General features: G+C 41.9%; 1 protein-coding gene across 6 annotated transcripts in view; it reads right to left on the reverse strand.

The window, feature by feature from the left end:
* The window catches only part of HHAT (hedgehog acyltransferase), a 361,708-nt gene extending 345,269 nt beyond the window's left edge, over nt 1-16,439 (reverse strand). For 2 of the 6 annotated variants that reach the window (XM_059938761.1, XM_059938723.1), the window contains exons 1-2: nt 15,871-15,948; nt 2,094-2,227 (exon numbers count right to left, since the gene is read on the reverse strand). In XM_059938761.1, coding sequence (XP_059794744.1) covers nt 2,094-2,184 — 91 coding nt within the window. In that variant the 5' untranslated portion in view covers nt 2,185-2,227; nt 15,871-15,948. The other 4 variants (XM_059938732.1, XM_059938751.1, XM_059938742.1 and 1 more) reach the window with 4 other exon arrangements.
* Between the last annotated feature and the right edge of the window lie 5,586 nt (nt 16,440-22,025).

The following is a 22,025-nucleotide window of genomic DNA, read 5'->3' on the forward strand; positions in this document are numbered from 1 at the left end:
ACTGTGGACTTTGGATGATAATGATATATCAATACAGGTTTGTCAATTGTAACAAACTGTATCAACTCTGGTGCAGGATGCTGGTAGTCAGGGAGGCTGTGCTTGCCAGGGGTCCTGAGTGCACAGAAGCTCTTTGCATTTCCTGCTCAATACTGCCATGAACCTAAAACCGCTCTTAAAAAACAGTCTATTTAAAAGGAAAAGAACCTCACAGAGCAGTGAGAGGTAACAAATGGCGGTAGTTGTTTTAAATCACAAAGCTTCAGGATGGTTTGTTAGGTAACAATGGACAACGGTCACACCCATTTTATGGAAAAGACTGATGATTAACCGCTAACACCCATTCTTTCTTTCTTCCTCTATAATAAAACCCTTCGGTTTAGCTGGGGAAAAAATGGCCTCCCAACAAAAGATTACCTCCCAATATCAACCTCACAGTTGATATGGCCACAGGACTAGGTTCTAACAAACAGTACATGAAAGAATATGACATAAGCAGCTTTCAAGGTTATGCTCTAAAAAAACAGAGGGTCTGTCCTCCCCCTTCCCTTCCATGCTTCCTGCTGGGAAAAAAGCGAACATGGCAGCTGGAGGTGGAGTAACCACCTCACATCATGAGGTGGAACCATATGTCAAGGACGGCAGAGGAACACAGTAGAAGGAGCCAGGGTCATGGATGCTATCCAGACACCATACCAGCCCTGACCACAGTTATTGTGGAGGCTATATTTCTGCAGCCAAGCCTATCTTCTAAGTAACACACCATCTCACAGGGCTGCTCTAAAGATAGAATGAGACAGGGTACATAAAGTACCTAACATGCTGCCTGGCATCGACCAGGTGAGTTCCTTGCACATGGGCCCTGAGAGCTCAGAGGCTCCAGCCAGGGAATGCGGCTACTTGGACAGCCTTGACCAAACAGTCTTCATCTACTTTAGATGGTCAGTCTCTCCCATGGCTTTCAGTGGGACACATGTAGAATGCGGGCAAAGCTGACCCCAGTGATTTAAATCAATCCCAGTGATCCACAGGGGGGCAGCTGCTGGGGGCACAGCACTGTCAACTGTGCTTCCCAAAACCTACCTTTGCCATTTTAAGTGACCACAATTACTTTCAGCAAACTCCCCTGCCTTCAAGATAAAGTCCAGACTCCTCAGCCGAATGAATACACAATGTCATTCACAATCTATCTCGCTCTTTGACCTAAGCTCAACTCTTACCACTCTCCCTCCACGCACTACACTCCAGCCCTACTGAGTGGTTTGGAGTTCCCAGGTCATGCTGTGTTTTCTCACACCCCAGTGGCATCGCACATGCTTGTCCATTTGCCTGCAAACACATCTCTGTCCACAGAGCCTCTGCCCCTTTCTCTACTTGGCTGACTTCTTTTCTTCCTTAAAACAAGGCTCACCATCATCTCTAGGAAACTGTCCCTGACTACGGAAGAGATCACTCATGGACCCTCCAAAATTCTTTCTTCCATTCTTCCCCAGTACGGGAAGTTTTATGTAGCACATGGCCACCAAGCTAACGACAATATTTCCCAGCCTTCCAGCTGTGGCCAGGGAACTCAGTGCTGGCCAAGTGGTGTGAGCAGAAGTGACAGGGCAATGTTTATTCCAAGCTGCCCTTAAAGGAAAGGAGGGTTCCCATGCCCCTTCCCATGGGCTGGCATGAGGACTTGGTAATGAGTCCTCTTCAACATGTGCACAAAAGCACTGTGGACAGCAGAACAGGAAGAGTAAAGCAGTCCAGGCCTCCATGTGTCTGAGAGGAGTAATGGCGAGAGAGAGAAGTTAAAGAGGTTACTGCTAATTATGAATGCAAATCACCTCCATGGCCTTCAGTAGCCATTGAATCAAACCTTCTTATTACAGAAGACCAGCCACAGGATCACCTAAAAGATCCAGGATTAGGGTGGAAAACTCCACCGACTCAGGTCATTGATTCAAACTGCCCAAGACAGGAGGAAAGCAAAGCAGGGCTCAAGTCATCCTGAGCCCATGAGGCTATCTTCCTGAATATTCCACCTCTGAGCACTCCCTCCTCCATCTTTCTTTCCTGATACAAGTTTAGAAAAGTCGGGGCCTTACCTCTGGAGACTTTGTAAACTTCATAGAAAGAATAGAAGTGGAAGCCTAGGGAAGCAAACAGGTAAAAAGACAGTTCCCATCGGGGCAGCATTGCTCCTTGTGACAAAGGGTCCCGTGGCCCACGCTGAGAGTTTCTAGGAAGAGAAACAGAAATCAAAACATTAAACCATAAACATGACACTAGAGGACAGAATCTTACTTGTTCTCCCAGGGACCCATCACTATTCAAGGGGATACAGACATAACCCTCCTCCTATCACACCTCCTCCTGCCATGACCTTATCCCACTTGCATCACATCACACACACACACCCTGCCTGACCAGGGTGGGCAGGTCTTTCCCTATGAGCTCCCACAGCCCCCCATCTGTCTCCCATCACAGTGTACACCAGACACTTCTGTTCTCATTGCCTGCCACACCTGTCTCCCCCTGTGGAGTGGACCTTTAGAGAGTAGGGACCATGATCTCTGAGTCCCAGCACCTAGCACAGGACGTGGAATGTAGCAGGAAAGGACTACTAAATGCTCCACGAATAAATAATAAATTACTATTCAAAAGCCTGAATAAAAGAAAAGCACAAATCATCTCCAAAACTCTTCTAAGCCAACAGCATTAACCTCTTTGTTCTCCCCTTCAAATGTCATCCCATAGTTGTTTATAAAAATGGATTAATAAAACCACTCTGTCTTCCATCTTCTGGGCACTTCTTTTTTTTTTTTTTAATTTATTAATTAATTAATTTATTTATTTATTTTTGGCTGTGTTGGGTCTTCGTTTCTGTGCGAGGGCTTTCTCTAGTTGCGGCAAGCGGGGGCCACTCTTCATCGCGGTGCGCGGGCCTCTCACTCTCACGGCCTCTCTTGTTGCGGAGCACAGGCTCCAGACGCGCAGGCTCAGCAGCTGTGGCTCACGGGCCCAGTTGCTCCGCGCCATGTGGGATCCTCCCAGACCAGGGCCCGAACCCGCGTCCCCTGCATTGGCAGGCAGACTCTCAACCACTGCGCCACCAGGGAAGCCCCTGGGCACTTCTTAAAAAGAAGTTAATAGCCTGCTAGTTGCCCACCCTGTATATGCAATCTCCCATCTTACACAGTAATTGAATTTCTATCTGAACACATGGATGCTGAGCTCAACTCTACAGTGTATCCAAGTGTGGACGTTTGAATAGTTCTGGCTCTGAGGCTGTGGTCATCCCCTTCCTGCTGGACGGAGTTGGAACAGCCACCTTTGGACCAAGAGGTAAAAGCCACATAGAAAAACAAGACAGAGGCGCCTCGGTCCCTGACTGCATGTACCTCCCCACCCCACCCCCACCCCCAAAAATGCCCTGAACCTCTTATATCTGGACCATTACATGAAAGAGAAATGCATTCCCAGGATATTTAAGCCTGTGCTGTTCTCAATCTCTCTGTTATGGCTGCCATGTCTATATTCTAAGTAATAAAGCAGGTAACAGAAAGTCCTAAAATGCTGCGAATTAAATGATCAGTTCCCAAATAACAAAGAGTTAACTAAATGTAAACCCTTTTACGGCCCTCATTGCTTTACTTAAACCTCTCAAATATGTCTCACTGTGGATGTCAAATTAAAACAAGAGCAAAACTTTAAGCCCCAAGCAAGCATTTCTAATATGTGATAGTAACGCCAAAAATCAGAATTCACACATGAGCTCGTTTTACCTTCACAACAGCCCGGTGAAGTAAGGTGGAGCAAGGGAGGCAGGCATTTACAGATGAGGAATGTGAAGCACGGTGAGGTCACACAATCAGAAATAACGGAGCCAGGGCTCAAATCCAGGTCTTGGGACCACTGGGCCCCCACCCCACTGCTCAGGTACAGACACCAGCCCCATTAGTGCCAGTTCACAGGGTTACTTGTCCTTAGAGCCTGGCTCAGAATCTGCCACACACAAACTCCTTTCTTCAGGCTACAGGGAGACGCAGCAGGAAGGGATAGAAACTTTAGCTTTTGTAATAGGGAAGAACAAATCTGACTCCATGATGGATCTGTTTTGTTTAACTTTTAACCTTTGTATTCTATTGCTTTTGCTACAAGTTAAAAATATTGCCTATAGCCTGAAACATATAGGAGAGCCCATTCTCAAGGCTCTTACCTTTAATGGTATAACACTTTTTCATTCATATAGAGATAAAAAGTTGCAGGACAGAGAATAACATTTGTCTTGTTGGAGGTTCACAGGAACATCATAACCATCTGACCTACGAGGACAGCTGCAAGAACAAAGGATCCTGACACCAAGATGTTTCCAACAACCAGCCACACCCTCTCTCCTTTCACTATAAAAGAAACCTGAATTCAAATTCAGGTAAGATGGTTCTTTGGGACACTAGCCCACCATCTTCTCAGTCTGCTGGCTTTCCGGATAAAGTCGCTATTCCCTGCCCCAACACCTTGTCTCTCAATTTATTGGCCTGTTGTGTGGTGAGCAGTACAAGCTTGGGCTCAGTAACACTTTCATAAAATATGAGGTCAGAAATCAGTGGTCCTCCAACCAGAGGACCCCCCGGTCATTACCTAAAAGTTGTCAAGCCAGTCTAGTCTGAGTTTCTCCTGCAGATCTCCTAAAAAATCCAGAAGCAGCCACTCATGCTCTCAATCCCAAGCTCTCTAAGCCCTAGTACTTCAACAACGCCTTCTCAGGTTCCCCTACTACTTTTCAGAACTACTTCTAGCTTCATACATTTCTAGTCACACTTTATTTTTAAATACCTGGCATCTCCTAGAATATGTTAAGATTTCTTTCTGGAACTTTGTAGGAATATAGTAATTTTCAATTTAGTGGGAAGTGAATTTCAACCTCTGGGTTTTGTATTGTCTCTCCTTTCCAAGGATGTTGGTATTACTATATTGGATGACTTCCTCAATTAGCAAAGAGCTGAACCCCTCTTCAAATGCTACTAAATTTGAACATAAATAATCTTGGAGATTAAATCAAAGTTCCTGAAGCCCTGCTCTTTTGAACCTTTTCATGGACATTGTCCTTCTAGGACAGTTCCCCTGAATTAGTGATTTAACTGTCAGGAAACTAGAAAACTCAGCGTTATAACATTTTCCTTTTTGATGCTGCTCTTAGCTACAGTGTATATGTTTTGCAGACATATACACAAAGATACACAGTAATAAGCAACAAAACAGCAGGGCTGTGTCCTCATATTTAAAATTTGGGGACTGGACCAAATAGCCTGCTGCTGACAGCATATCAGGGAGAGATGCATCAGGGAGAGATGCAGACCTAGGGGAGACCAGGCTCTGCCGCTGACTGGCTGAGGAATTTAAGTAGATCACAACTTTCCAGATATGTTTCCTCATAGAGTTATTGAATGGATTAAATGTAAAATGTTTACCCAGGGCCTGGCACAGAGTAAGCACTCAATAAACATTAGCTAAGATCTGTCCAGCAGGACCAGTTAGTGAATTTAACTCGTCAGGAGCTTACCTAGCCAGAGCCCTGGTTTTCTTTCAGAACTGATGACATCTAACTGACCTTCCATGGCGAGAGGGGGTGAGCATCCTACCTGCTGCTGGGCCCTCTTCAGCTGATCGGCAACCCCAGAGTTGTCTCCAATTTCTCATCCCCATCCTCTCCCCACATTCGACCCAAGGCCACCCCAGACAGCAAACAAACTGTCCTTGGGAGCCACCTGGAGAGCTTTCTGACCAGTGTCTCTTCTCACCACCTCTTTTCTTAGCCCCAAAGGAATTATATACAGTCCTCATTTTTCTTGCCTCATCATTCACAATCCCAGGAATGTGACCTCAAAACACCACCACCACACAGACACCCACCTGTCCTTCTTAACAGATCTTTCTTCCTCAATACTTCTTTTCAACTCTTGTCCGCTTATCTCAAGAAAATTCCTCTCCCCAGTGTCTTCCCTGCTCCCTGTTCATTTCAGCTGTGCACTCAGAGAGCCAATCAGAGTAGATATGTTTTAAAGGATTCAATGACACAACACAAAGCTGTACCTTTGGGAATGTAACTAGAACTTTTTTTTTTTTAACGTCCAAACCCATAAACGTTCGGAAAAACTCAGAGAATTCTCAAGTTTCTGTGTCTCATTTTCTAAACATGCTTATGTTCTTCTTTAGGCATAAGCTACCACGATGAAGTCAAAGAAGCCCTTACTCAAATGTGTAAGTAATGCCTCTTTTCTGTTTTTCATGCATAAGATTCAGTCCCGCAGCAACATTATCAGCTAAGTGGGCATCCATTCGATAGCCTAGAAACTCGCCACCATTTATAACATGATTTCTGTAGGAAACAGCCAATCTACAGCAACACAGCCTGTTTTTAAGTAGGAGACTACCTGATCAATCTATACAAAGGAGGTTACAGTACTGATATGTGAGAGCTAAGGCGGGTTGCTGGGATGTCTGATGGTGAAGATGTGTCTGAGAACACTTCCACTTTGGTGGGAATACTGGTCAGGACTGTGAGGAAGAGAAAATGGGGATAGTTTAGGAGGCAAGTGGCGGAGGGTCTTAAACATATATGATGACAGGTTCGGATCTGATTACCTGAAGAAACCTCAGGCTTGTGAGCCAGCACATTTAATTTTTTCATGAAGCTTCAGGAAGAAGAAGCCCCTTGACATAGCAGTAGAGACTAAAGGCAGGGAGGTCAGCGATTCAGGCTCTCGGTGGGAAGTGGAGAGAAAGTGCTAGAACCAAGCAACAGAGAGGAGGGAAAATTAAGTTGCACCTGGCACCAAATTAGTCCAGGAGGCATTGGGGGGGGGGGAGGAAAATAAAGGACATAAAATAGCATCTCCAAAGCTGTCAAGACTACAGTGACTCAAAGCTGAATATTATTGATGAAGGTGAGAAACAGGCACAAAGTGAAGACAGAGAGAAAATGCATTTAAGATTAGGTCTTGGAAGAAAATCATAGCAGAGGTTTCCCTGGGATTAGTTTAAGAAGTCAAACTGGAGGAACAAGATTTCTCTACCCCCATACTGCGTATAAGAGCCCCAAGCTGGGTATTTCCAAAAGTATTATATTTATCTGGGAACTGTAGAACTCAAGCGGCCCATATAATAAAATCTTAGCTGGAAAATGGCAAGAATTCCTCAGCTAAGAGGGATTTTTCTACACTGAAGCAATGTACATTTGCATTCACTTTGTAATTTAACACTCCACCCGCTTTCAAAGATGCCATCCACTCTCATACTCACCAGGAGGGCTAACTGTTAGCTCTTTTTTCAGGAATCAGAATCTTGCTCAGAGAAAAGACGAGATCTGCCCAAGGATCCAGAGAAGCCAGCAATGGAGCAAAAAATAGAACCCAAGTTCTCAACTCCCACTCTCTTAGGCAGAAATCCTGTTCTTTACTCTTGGCAGAAAAGTACAGCTCACTATGCCAGAGCCTGAAGTGTGCATACACATAACTTCTGTAAGATGCTTTTCCCCAGTAACTTCCAATATCTTTTCAAAAGCCTTTTATCTTTATTGTTGATAAGTACAACAAATGGATTCCAACACTTCCACTTTAAATTCTTTTCTGTTCCTCACCCTTGACATTTAGCACTAAATGGGCTAGCACCAAATACTCCCATGCACCAGAGGACTTTAAAACGGCACCCTCAGCATGAAGCTAACAATCTCCAGTGCCATCACCATCATCACTCCCAACTAACTAAACTGAAATTTTTCTCTACTGAGTTTACCCAGAGTTTAGCAACAGCTGTACTACAATAAGTAGTATTTACAGATTACCTATGCTGAGAAAGCACTTTACAAGTATTCTTTCATTTAATCTCCATAACAACTCTTTGAGGTTGGTACTTCTGGTATCCTCATTTAACACAAAAGATAACCAAAGCCCAGAAGGATCAAGAAACCTGCCCCAAATCACACAGCTAGCAAGCAGCAGAGCTTAGATTCATACTCATCAAGTCTAATTCCAGAGCCTTCTCTCACCCACCTCCCTATTCTTACAGAGTTCACAGGATTCATTTTTTCAACATCTATGACAAAATCAATTCATTGGGAAAGCCAGAAGATAATATAAGCTATATACATGCAAAAGAATTTAAAGTTATGTATAACGTAGATACACCCCAGGAAGAAGATCAACTAGATGTAATCAAAATACACATGAAACATCTAACTCGTACATTCCTTAGAAGATTTACTGAAGAAGAGAAACTAAACCAAACCAATTTACCTCAGAAATAAGAGTGGAAAGTCAGCAGTTATATAGAGGTAAGGGCTGAATAAAATTGAAATAGTTCTAAATTTAGGAACAAATGAGCACTCTGGAAACCACAAAGTAATAAAGTAAAAGGAACTCATGCCCACTGAAATGACAATGGCTTTGAAGAAAAGAAAATGAAATAGTAGAGCAATATTCTAGCACATTCGGAAAAGATATTAGGAGACTTTTACTCTTTTCCAGGTGGAATTTGATGAAACCTATTTTGCAGAATATACATTACATGACTTTCACCAGGAAAACCAGGCCCAGATTCATCGTGTCCTCTCACAGTACAGTGTTCTCCAAACCCTGCTTAAGAGTCTTACAAAGAGTCTTATTCTTCTACCCACATGATACTACGGAGAAATGCTTTTTCAAACCCAGAAAGCCTTCACCAATGCACTGGAATGATAAGCTAGACTGGAGAGGTCCATTGGGCTGGGCAAAAGTCTAATTACAGAATATTTAAAAATACATATCACTACTTCTAAATATGCACCAAATGTTATGTATCACTGTGCAATAAACCATCCCGAAACACAGTGGCTTAAAATAACAAGATCTATTCTCTCTCGTGATTCTATGGGATGGCAATCTGGGCAGTTCTTCTGCTGATCTCACCTGGCATCACTCATATGACTAAGTCACTGCACGGCTCAAGGAAACTGGAGAGGACAACATGATCTCACCCACATGTCTGGCATTTTGTGCCAGCTGTCAGCTAGGTGCCTTATCTCTCCTCCATGTGGGCACTCATCCTCCAGTAGGCTGGACCCTTCATAGCATGGTGGCTTCAGGGTCTTAAAAGAACAAAGGCAAGAGGTGCAAGGTCTCTTAAGGACCAGGCTCCAGAATTCAAAGAACATTTTATTGCTCAAGGGCCCAGCCCAGATTCAAGGGGGAAGAGAGAACTGCTTCCATCTCTTTACTGGAGGAACAGCAATGGCACCTTAAAAAGGGGCGGGGACGTGGCTTACCATACCAGTATGTTAGAATTCCTAATAAATAAAATCTGGAAAGTTAGTGGAAAAGCTACATCTCACAGTAGGTCTTTATTACATAAAATGTCACAAAGGTTGAGAGAGATGTATATTTTAAAGAATTATGTTCTCAAATCAAAATTTCAAAATCAGTATTGTCATCTGGTCTAATCTCCAGCCAGTTTGGGAATTCCTTTTACAATAACCTACCTGACCACTTCCAGCAACACTGCAAGGAAGGGAAACTCTGTTTCTAAGAAGTTCTTATTGTTATCATCTTTTTTTTTCTTAAACTGAGTCAAAATCTGCCCCTCTATTTCTAAAAAACGTTCTGCTACTGGCCCTATTGTACCTGCAGGAACTAAAAGCACGGAGGCCGGATAGTATGATAGTTTAGAGGATGGCTCTGGAGTCAGAATGCCAAAGGCTGAATCCCAGCTTTGCTACTTTCTAGCTGTGTGACCCAGCACAAGTTGCATGACCTCACTGTGCCTCAATGTCCTTACTTATGAAATAGAGATAATAATAACCCTCAGAGAGTTGCTGTGAGGATTAAATGGGTTTACAAAGAGATAGAATATTACCTTGGCCATAGTAAGCTCTAAAATCCTCATTCTTGCTGTGTTTAATATTACTGCTACTATTAAGTATACTGAAAGGCTTAATTATTCTTGCCAATCATACTCCTTCAAATATTTAGAGATAATTAATGCTACCCGCTCCACCCCAAGCCCTCTTCCAGGACAAACCCCCATGCTTCCTTCAATCATTTCAGTAGCTTAGTTCCCAGACCCTTTCCCATTCTGTCAGTTGTCTCTTTATAGTATAGGTACCTAAAGCTGAAACCAAAATTCCAGCTGTGGCAGAGGAAGAGTAGGACAAGACCATCGTTTCTCTTCTTCTGAAACTATAATTCAAATAGTGAAATCTTAGACTCATTCCTGCATTCGACAAATATCAGTGAGCTCCTACTGAAGATCAGGAACTGCACTATTTGTGAAGACAAAATATAAAGATTCCGTCTGTAGGATCCCCCAAATATAGCTACCCCAGAAACGTCCATGCCCTAATCCCTGAACATGTGAATATGTTACCTTACATGGCAAAGGGACTTTGCAGATGTGATTAAGTTAAAGATCTTGAGATGAGGACATTATCCCTGATTATCTATGTGGGCCCATGTAATCACAAGGGTCCTTCTAAGAGGGAAGAAGGAGGGTCAGAGACAGAGAGGAGATATGATGATGGAAGCAGAGGTTAGAGTGATAACGCTTTGAGGATAGAGGAAGGGGCCAAAACAAAGGAATGGTAGAGGCAGAGAACAGCAGCAAAGAAGAAAGACACCACTCCTCTGCCTCGCCCCCCACCACTCCAAGCCTCCAGAAGGAATGCAGCCCTGCCACCCATTCTGGACTTCTGATCCCCAGAACTGTAAGGTAATCCAATTTCTGTTGTTTGAAGACACTAAGTTTGTGGTCATTTGTTACAGAAACTAATATGTTACCCCTGCCCTCAATTAGTTCATGGCCTAGTGGAAGGAAAGTACCTAATTAAAAGGATGTATATAAAACATCAGAATATTTTTTTTTTTAAGATTTATTTATTGATTGATTGATTGCTATGTTGGGTCTTCGTTTCTGTGCTAGGGCTTTCTCTAGTTGCAGCAAGTGGGGGCCGCTCTTCATCGCGGTGCGCAGGCCTCTCACTATCGTGGCCTCTCTTGTTGCGGAGCACAGGCTCCAGACGCGCAGGCTCAGTAGTTGTGGCTCACGGGCCCAGTTGCTCCGCGGCATGGGGGATCTTCCCAGACCAGGGCGCGAACCCGTGTCCCCTGCATTAGCAGGCAGATTCTCAACCACTGCACCACCAGGGAAGCCCTCATCAGAATATTTTAATCTAATTGTTATAAACTTTAAAAACTTAAATTGCAAGAAAATGAAACCTGAAAACAAAATTTTGCATTCAGTTCTCAACTTAGCATTTTTTTGGCTTCTGTCTCACACTGATATCAATCTTAATATGAAACATAACTCCTAAGTCCTTTTATATGAACTGCCCTTAAGCCAGATCTCTGCTGTTAAAGACTGGCAGAAAAGGAGTCAGATTTATAAGCCCCTAGTTCAGAAAAGCTATTGATCTGATATTGTACCCTTTCCCCGGAAAATTCTCAACCTATTTTAAGCCTGTTTAATCACCAAGAATCATGCCCAGCACATCTTACACTCCCCATATTAGGGGCATCTGAATGAATCAAATTTTTTTATAATATATTTTAAGTAAACTTTGTATTAAAGTATGCTTAGATAAAGAAAAAAACAATGTAAGGCTTTCAAAAAGCAGACTCATGCCAGGAATTACTGCTCAGATAAAAAACTGAATGCCCCTTCTGTTCTTTCCTTATAACTCCACTAAAGGTGACCACTAGCACTTCCTCTTGTTGTGTTTACCTTCTTTTTGCTCCACTTTATATTTGTGAGGCTCATCCATGTTGTGTATAAAGCAATAATTTGTTCATTCTTATTACTGTGGAGTATTCCATTGTATAAGCAATTTACTTAGGCTTTTGTCCATTCTACTATTGATGAACCCATGGGTTGTTTCCAACTTGGGGCTATCAGGAATAATACTGCTCTGCATATTCTTTTACATGTCTTTCGGTACAAATACACCTGTCTTACTGCTTAGTGTTTCTCAAAGAATGACAGACACTAAACAGTAAGCTAGGTCATAGGGGATGTGTATGCCCATCTTTAGTAAATGATACTGCAAAACAATTTCCAAAACAGTTACACTAACTTTCATAACAATCAGCAATGTATGAGAAGTTCAGTTTTCCATATCCTAACCAATACTGAGCATTGACAGGTTTTTTGGTTTGTTTTTTGTTTTTAGCCACTCTGTTGAGTATAGAGTGATATCCCATTGTAGTTTGAATTTGCATTTCCCTAATTACTAATGAGGTTAACCACTTTTTCATATGTTTATTGGGAATCTGGAAATCTTTTGGGGAAGTGACTTGCCTGTTTTTCTACTGGGCTTTTTCTCAATGATTTGTAAAAAATTATTGCTACATTCTGGGTATGAGTCCTTTATTGGATATAACTATCACAAATACCTTCACCCATTCTGTAGCTTGCCCTTTCACTCTCTTTATGGAATCTTTAGATGAACAGTAGTTCTTACCAATATTTTCCTTTATAGCTACTGCTTTTTGTGTCCTAGTCAATAAACCTTTGTCATAAAGGTGTTTTACTTTGCTTTCTTCCAGAAGCTTTCCTGTTTCAGATTTCACATTTAGATGTATGATGTATCTTGATTAATTTTTCTGTATGGGGTGAGGTAGATGATCAAAATTCATCTTGTCCATTTGCAATATCCAATTGGCCCAGCAACATTTACTGAAAAGGCTGTCCTTTCTCCAGAGCACTGCAGTGCCACTTCTGTCATAAATCAAGAGACCTCATACATGTGAGCCTGTTTATGGATTCTCTACTGAGTTCCGTGGTCTGTCTAGCACTGTGCCTACACCATGCTGACAAACTATGTACAGTACTATCTATCAGCTTAAGTTTTCCAGTTTTGTTCTTTTACTTAGATTGTCTAGAATTTCCAAATATATTTTAAAATTGGCTTACTATTTTTGGAAAAAATCTGCTGGGATTTTGATTGGGATTATACTGGATCCACACATTTATTTGTAGAGCAATGACTTACCCTTCATTATTTTAAAACTATAAGTTCTCTCAATAATGTTTTAGTTTGCAAAGAATTTTTATCACAAATGGGTATTGAAGTTTATCAAGTAGTTTTTCTCCTTTATTCTGTGACTGTGGTTAAATTATTTATTGATTTTCTAATGTTAGACAAAGTTTACATTCCTGGAATAAATCCAACTTGGTCATGGTTTAGTATCCTACAAATATAGGTATAGGTCGCTAGATTTGATTTACCAATACCCATTTTAGGGCTTTTGCGTCTTTTCTGTGAGAGTTTGGCCTATAGTTTCTTGTAACCTCCTTATCAAGCTTTAGTAACAAGGTTATGCTGGCCTTATATAAGCAGTCAGGGAGTATTCCTTCTTTTTCATATTTTTAAATGTTTGTAATATTGCACTAGTGACACCATCTGGGCCTGGAAATTCTGCAATGAAAAGATTTTTAATTACATACTTAATTTCTTTATAGATATGGAACTATACAGATTTTCTAGTTCTTATGTCTTATGAGGTATTTTATTGAAAAAACTTGTCCATTTCATCTGAATTTTCAAATGTATTACCATAAAATTGTTCATAATAACATCTGAAGATTTTTTAAATGTCTGTAGGATATGTAGTGATAACTCCTTTTTTCTTCCCTGACACTGGTAATACCATACACCATTGGAGGGAAGATGGTCATGCATTATATGACACAAATAAATCCACTATCACTGGAATATTCTCCAGCAGAATTACACACAGAAGGAGGAAGACAGGTAGAGCATGTAAACAATCCAGCAATTCTCTCTCAACAGCTTTTATCACCAGAAACAACTGTGCACCTGCGGAAAAGGAGACACGAACTGGAGGAGAAAGAAACAGCCATTAGTAACGCTGTAGGGTGGCCAGCAAGAACGTGGAGAAAGAAAAACCACCACTAGCTGGGTTTGTAACCTAGATACCCAGCCCTCCACCCACAAGATGTCCCTAGGCAGAATTCAGGAGGCCATGAACTTAAATTTCTTTTCTCATATGTCTGTATTTTCACCAACCTCTAACTGAAATTCAGGATTTCATTTGATTATAAGTGTGAAGAGCAAATCACACTAGTAAGAGCATTTCTGGTGACTGTCACCAATAAGTGTCACAAATTCTGTCATACTACAGTGCAGCTGTTGCAAATACTGCAAAACATCATTTACATGGGCATCACTACTTTGAAATTCTGAGACTTACCTGATACAGCCCTGAATTTTGTCACTTAACGCACTAATCAAGAATAAAAATACTATTATAAATGTTGGGGTTTTTACACTATTTTGATCACTGTTTCAATATAATTTGTAACTCTATGTATTTTTAAATGCCTTTTAAAACTTGGCTTCCCCAGACTCCAAAGAAGTCTATGGCACAAAAAAAGGGTAAGGAACCCCTGCAAAGAATCAAGGATCTCACCCAAGCCATGGAACTCCCAGGCAACAGTTAAGGAGCACTCCCCTTTGGCCAGGCCCTGGCCTGGAAGAAGACACACAGATGAGTAAGGCTCACCCTGGCTAGTTCCTGACATTACCTTCAGAGTTCCCACCAACATCTAGCCACCCACAAAAATGACTGCTCTCTCTAAAGACTTGGCCTTCACTCTAAGTTAGTCTATATAACTTACTTCCCAAGGAGGGGGCAAACAGCCGATAAAGCATAGGCTTTGACCCAGAAAGAGGAGTGCAAAACCCGATCCCAACACTTACTCTTTGTGGCTCTGGCATCTCTTCTAAGTATTCCTTTCTTCTGCTGTGAAAAGGGCTAATACTAGGTATCCTTCCCAGTTATTGCAAGGTTTAAAAATAATGGATTTAAAGCACCTGACAAGCACATCGTCCCCATCACTATTAGTTGAATCTTTCAAGTCAGAACTGACTGTTCCTATCCAACACTTAATCACAGTTAGGGGCTGCCACTGAGAAAGGAGGGAGAAAAATTATAGGAAAGGCGGAACATGAAGAATGAAAGGGAAAAAAAAATCATACTTATTCTTCAAATTCCAGTATAAAAACCACCCCCTCCTCAGGAAAGCCTTCCCTCTCCTCTCCTTGTGTTCCCATAGCACTTACCACATGGAAGTAAACGCCTAGCTGTGCACATGAATGAAGGAGGAATGCAAATCAGAAAGGGACAGAAACAGTGAGTCGCACCCCCATATAATGTAAACCACCGACGATACCAACTGGCTAGCCTGACTGCCCTGATCCAAGAGCCACGAAGCAACGAAGCAGCACATTTCTTAACACCAGTGCTATCCATCCTGGTACCTCTCCCGCCCACTTTGTAGGGACTGAGAGGAGGAGGGCCTTTCCACATCAAGACTGATGCCACCTAAAGGCCACACGTAGAAGAAAAGAGGGAAACTGAGTCCGGAGAGTAGAAAGCAAAATAAGTCTCTAACTTTGGGGGTCACTGGAGCCGCAGCAGTCAGGCAGGCGCACTTCTAAGATCCCCAAGAGGACCAGCGTCCACACTTAGAGCAACAGTGCCAGAAGCTGGGGACGAAGCCAAGGAGGGGGGACGCTGGCAGGGGCGTGAGCGGACTCGGCCGGCCGCGGGGAACGCAGCCTTGACCCGGGCGCACGCACCCCCCACCCCCCCGCCTTTGTCTCCGCTCCTCTGCCCCGCCCTCGGGCGCGCACGCAGGAACGGGAATTGGAAACAGAAAGCGTATCGGGCGTTTCTTTTCCTCAACCGAGTCAATCGAAGCAGAAAGTCAACACCTAACTTCCCGAGGACCCGCTACGGTCACCAGCTACCAACCTCCGGGCTGTCCCGGGTGGCGGCGGCGTTGGTGACGCTCACGCGCGCCCCGAGTTCCCAACAACCCTCTCCGCACCTCCGAGTTGGCGGCGGCGGCGGCGGCGGCGGGCTTCCCGGGAAGACGCCCTCTTCCCCGGGAGCGGCGGTTGGAGGACCAGCCCCGCGCGCGTCCTCGGAGCACGTCCCCGCCGCCGCCGTGCCCGCGCGCGCCGCTCCAGGCCGCCGGGCTCGCAAGCAGGCGGCGCCCCGGGAGCGGTGGCGAGCAGGCCGCGCGGCTGGAGGGGACCCGCGGGAGGACTGCCCGCCACTCCGCACCCGGAGCGCCTGGCGCCGGCCCGCGGAGCCCCAGCCCCCGCTCACCCGTGGGCCCCGGTGCCTGCGCCCAGCAGCGCACGGACCTCTCCACCCCCGTTTGTTAATTGCAGGCCTGGGGCTGCAGGTTTGGGAGCGGAAGTCACCTGAAGTCCTGCCCCAGTGGTCCCCACGTACCTTTTGTCCGCGAAAGGAGGTAGCTCGGTGGGATGGAAAGAGGGCGGGCCTTGCCGCTCGGGCGGCTTCTGGAGCTTGCTGTGTGAATTTAGCCCGTGTGAGCCTCCTTGTCCTTCTCTGTAAAGCGGAAATAAGCTTCTCGGCTTTCCTGGAGAATTAGAGTGAGGACCAAATGGGATGAACTTCATGAACTGTAAAGCAGCTTACAAAGATGATCAGCACTGCAAAACGTGTATCAGTGATTTTGAATAGGTCGTAAAAGAGTGGAAGATCTGAAGCTGCCTTGGACCGTGACTTTATGCCAGGTGTTACTCAGAGGCCTCCAACGCCAAGGCTGCCAGAGTTGCACAGACTTATCTGAGCTGGGGAATCACCTGGGCTCTTGTTAAAACCGCTGGCACCTGGATCCCTCTTCAAACCAAAAGAATCAGACTCCCCAGGGGAGGGGTGTTTCAAGTGGTTCTGTGGTCAGGTAAACGTGGACAACTCTGCGTTAGGCAGCAGGAAAACACAGAGGCTGTGCTCCAAGTTTATTCTAGCGGTCATTGAAATAGTCCAGGAGATTATTTTTCTGATCGCAAAATTCTCTGGGAAACCAGAGTATAAACTCTCTGAGGACAGGAGCTATCTCCTCGTTCAGCTCCCACCATCCGCAGCCCCAACACATAGTACAGCATGGTGTTAAGTAAGCAGGTGTAAATAAACTAGTCCCAAGTAGGAGTGCCAGATGTAGCAAATAAAAATACAGGATGCCCAGCTAAAATGGAATCTAGTCTCAGATGAACAATGAATACTATTTTTTAGTATCCGTATGGCCCATGCAATATTTGGGACATATTGATGCTTTGTTAAAAAAAGTATTTGTTGTTTATCTGAAATTCAAATTTAATTGGGCATCCTGTATTTGATCTGGCAACCCTCACCTGAAGGGTTTGGCAGAGGGAGGGACAGAGTAAGAACTCTCACTATTCAGGTAGTGTCAGACTCAGGGACAGGAATGAGATAACTCCTGTGTTATTTCTAAATGACACTATTGGACAATAATGTAGGTTCACTGTCATTTACATTTAACCCCTTTCTGCACACACAACATATTCACTGGAAAACACAAATGAAAATAAGGGCAGATTCCATCATAGGTAAATTAGAAACATCAATTAAATAAAAATAGTCAAAATTGAAATGTAAGCAATAGACTGGGGAAAGTATTTGCAGGAACTATGATACAAAGTGTTATTGTTTATTATATATAAATTAAATACAATTAATAAGAAAACATTAGAATCCAATTGTAGATGAGCAAGACACATGAATAAACAATCCACTAAAAAAAAAAACTAGGATATACAATAAGGAAACAAACATATTGAAAGAAGCTCAAAGAAGTGCAAAGTAAAATAAGAACACAATTTTTCACAAAAATAGTTGACAAAAATTAATAAATGACATTAAAGGCTGGCGAGGGTGCTGTGTGATAGCACTTATACACTTTTTAGGTAGGTAAGCAATTTGGCAATATCAAAACCCTTACAATTATGAAAACCCTTAATGTTTAAACCTTTTGATTTTGAATTTTGTTTATGGGAGTAAATCCAAAGGAGATAATCCATAATGTAGAAAATGCTCTTTACAAACCAAGATTTCAATTTTAATTTATATCATTTTAATTTATACCATAATAAGGAAAATATAGTATAATGCACCAAAATATACTATAACTGGGGGGGGGGGGAGTATCCTGAAAATTTCCTAATTTTCCAAAAATAAAAAAGTGGAAATTAAACTAAAACTTATATACTCTGTCATCTATTATACTTGCAACCTCTTAAAATAATGGTTACTATTCATATGTAATATGATCATAACTAAATTTTTTTTAAACTTGTGCATGGAAAAATGACTGGAAAGGAAATAAGGTTAAATTTGGGTGGTGGTTAAATTCCGTTGTATGTATATACAATCTTTATCCATTCACCTGTCAGTAGACACTTGAGTAGCTTCTACCTTTTGGCTATGCTGAATAATGCTGCTGTGAACATGGGTATATAAATACCTCTTCCAGACTCTGTTTCCAGTTCTTCTGGGTATATACCCAGGAATGGAATTGTTGGATCATACAGTAATTCTATTTTTTAATTTTTGGAGGAACAGCCATACTGTTTTCCATAGCCGCTGCACCATTTTACATTCCCAGCAACACGCACAAGGATTCCAATTTCTCTACATCCTCACTTTATTTTGAAATTCATTTGTTTTTTGTTGTTTTGTGTTGTGTTTATTTGTTTGTTTTGATAACAGCCATCCTAATAGGTATGAGGTGATAAATCATTGTGATTTTGATTTGCATTTCTCTAATGATCAGTGGTGCTGACCATTTTTCATGTGCTTATTGACCATCTACAAGTCTTCTTTAGAGAAATGTCTATTCAAGGCCTTGGCCCATTTTTTAATCAGGTTGTCTTTTTGGTGTTGAGTTGCTGTAGGAGTTCTTTATATATTCTGGATATTAACCACTTATCAGACATATGATTTCCAAGTATTTTCTCCCCTTCTGTGGGTTGCCCTTTCACTCTGTTGATTGTGTCCTTTGATGCACAAAAATTTTTAATTTTGATGAAGTCCAGTATATCTATTTTTTTCACTGCCAGCACTTTGGGTGTTATAGCCAGGAAATCATTGCCAAATCCAGTGTTATGAAACTTTTCCCCTAATGTTCCCCTGGTTTTTTTTTTTCATAGTTTTATAATTTTAGTTCTTTATAGTAGATATTTGATCCATTTTGAGTTAATTGGTTAAGGCAAGGGTCCAAATTCATTCTTTTGCATGTGGATATCCAGTTTTCCCAACACCATTTGTTGAAAAGCATGGACATCTTGCAAAGGCCAGGGTTTAGAGTGGAAGGAGCGGATGGTTGGATATTCAGCCCCTTTTGGAAGTGAGAGGGAAGATAACTGCAGTAAATGTCAGAATCTAGACACCAGGAGAAAAGTTGTGGGTGTTGAAGAGGAGAGGATTTTCCCTTCTCTCTTCAGTGCTTTACACATAGGCGGAAGTATCTGGCCTTCAGTGATCTGTGCCTGTCTTAGCGCAGAAGTATCAGGGTTCTGGAGCTCCCTGACTTGCAGCTGAAGTGGCCAGTCCAGGGCCCAGACATAGCCAGAGCTGCCTTGCCTTGGAAGGCTTCTGTTCTGACCATTCAATTAAAGCCAGAGAAATTCCTCCCTGGAGTTGAGAAGCAAACCATGCCTAGAGTAAACTTGATGACCAAAATTGATGATAATTGAGGTTTAAAAGAGGAAACTAATTTGTGCCTTGGTATTATGTTTCTTTAAAAGCAAAAATATCAAAATTAGTATGTAAATGTGGGCAATTAATGGTCAGTCACTCTTTATACCATTATTTTGATCCTAAAGTCATTAATCAGGTGCCTTCACTGGGCATGTTTTCTCTCCAGCCCTCTCAGTTAGTGGGGCCTGAGTAGTCTAGTGGGGCCTCCTGTCTAGACAGGCAGCCCTGAGCACCTGGGAGCCAATCTCCAGATGGCAGGACTGGTGCTTAGGAAGGATTAACCAGCCAACTCTTCTTTGTGAATTCAACTATGACTCAGAGATATTATACTGATTCAACAGAGGCACGAATGATTGTTGAGACTTAATTGATAAAGGCTTAAAGATAAAGGAGTGAATTTCTAATTATGAAATTTCAGGCACAGGCAATAATGGGGAGCTATTCGGAAGGATTCAAGTGCCTTCCCAACCCTCACCACCTGGCACAGGCTCTCATCTGCTCCACCTACGAGGATGTTGGCTCTACTTTATGGTGATTTGCAATAGTCAACATTGACCTAGCATTTGTCCAGCATCTACTTTACACACAGCACAAATTGAATGCTGGGGGAGATTTTTTTAAGTGAAAAAAAGACTTGTCCCACAGGAAGTTGCAGTCTAGCTGAGGATTCATCAAATATACACAAAACAGCTAAAAAATAATAAGTATATTTAAAATAATATAATTCAAACTACCCATAAATGCTGAAGAATGGGTTCTTATCAGTAGCGTAAACTCTACAGAGCACAATTCAATGCCACCTCCTCCAAGAAGCCTTCCCTGACCACCCTGGCAAAATTAGTCCCTGCCCAGTCATTCTCTGTTTATTACACTATTCTTTTATATTTTACTGTAGCACTGACACTCTCTGAACTTCTCTTGGTTTTTTAACATGTGTTTATTATCTATGCCAGTATTATTCAGGCTATTTGCAAGGCATAATACTTTAGTAGATTGTAAAATAAAGCTAATGGATCATAACCAGACTTAATTTTTTTAAACAAAGTAGAATAGAATAGAGTAGAATAGAATAGAATGAGAACACATCAGTGGATTTTTATTAAGAATTGTGAACTTGGAAATACTGCATCTGGTTGCTATGAACAGAATTAAGAGAAATAATGGAAGGCTATGATGAATTTCAGTTGACTAATACAAGTTATTCTGCCTTCTGCTAAAAAACATCTCATTTGATTTTTTGGTATATGATGTGAATATGACCATCACCATTACAGGACAATTAACCAGAATTTATATTTTATATTAAAAATTTTCAGACTTCATTGTAAAGCATTTTTCTGAAAGAACGTTATCAAACATGATATGTTTCAGGTTTGCATCAAATGTACATTTAATTAAATTAGCATGAATTTCCCTTTAATGGGATTTCTCCTTACCATTACAAGAGCAAAGAATGATGAAGGGAAAATTGGAGGAGCGCCCCAGTTCAAACTCTAGGTATCTAGAACTGTAGACAATGTTGAGAAATATATTGGCTCTAATAGTAAGCTTCAACTTCACTGGAGGAGCATTCTAAAAAGAAAAAAAGAATGGAAGATCTTATGAGGCAGATTATTTACAGTATTTTTTTCAGTGAGTAAAATCCAACAAAAGCGACAAATCCCAATATATTATTTGTAATGACGCCTTCAAAACTAGTAGGACACTTAGAAACACAGCATACTGGACTTGTCAACAAACCACTCAAACACTTTTAAATGAAAACAAAAGACGAAAAATTATTGGCACAATTTCTTAGTTGTTCTACAGAATGTTAATGAGATTTTGTTGCATATGGTTTGGCAAAGAGAAAATGGCTCATACAGATGTTAAAACATTACTCTTCTAACATAAATAGAAATGATGCGTATGATTTTTAATGCTAAATCAGCTGATAAATTAAAATTTACAACTCTTTGAGATAATACTATTTCTAGTTGAATCTGCACTACTGCAGAAACTTCCAAAGCCATGCTCCTCATGTAGTTAAAATCCAGTATCGAGTTTGAGATCCATCTCCAAAAGAGCATGGATTCTGTAAGTTATTCAACTCTTCTAGTTTATGCAAGATGACAGGAATGTGTGTGTGTGTGTGTGTGTGTGTGTGTGTGTGCATGTGCGTGTGTTTAAATTTAACCTGGCATACACTGGGTCAGATATATTTACAAAACTGGAAAAAAATGCCTTGTCGGTCAATATCTATCAAACTGGAAAAATAATAAAGGAAGTGTGAGCGGTGGAGCCAGCAGATGTGGCTAGAAAACATAACAAAAATTATTTAAATATTGTTAAAAGCTACTAATAACACTTGTGCTTATAATCAATAGGAATTCTACTTGACATCTCTAGAAATGATTCTGCTGTATCTCATGGAAGTGTTAAAAAAAAAAGAAAAACATGGTGAAGGTGTTAGAT

This window comes from Balaenoptera ricei, chromosome 1 (assembly GCF_028023285.1).
Source record: "Balaenoptera ricei isolate mBalRic1 chromosome 1, mBalRic1.hap2, whole genome shotgun sequence".
Taxonomy (NCBI): domain Eukaryota; kingdom Metazoa; phylum Chordata; class Mammalia; order Artiodactyla; family Balaenopteridae; genus Balaenoptera; species Balaenoptera ricei.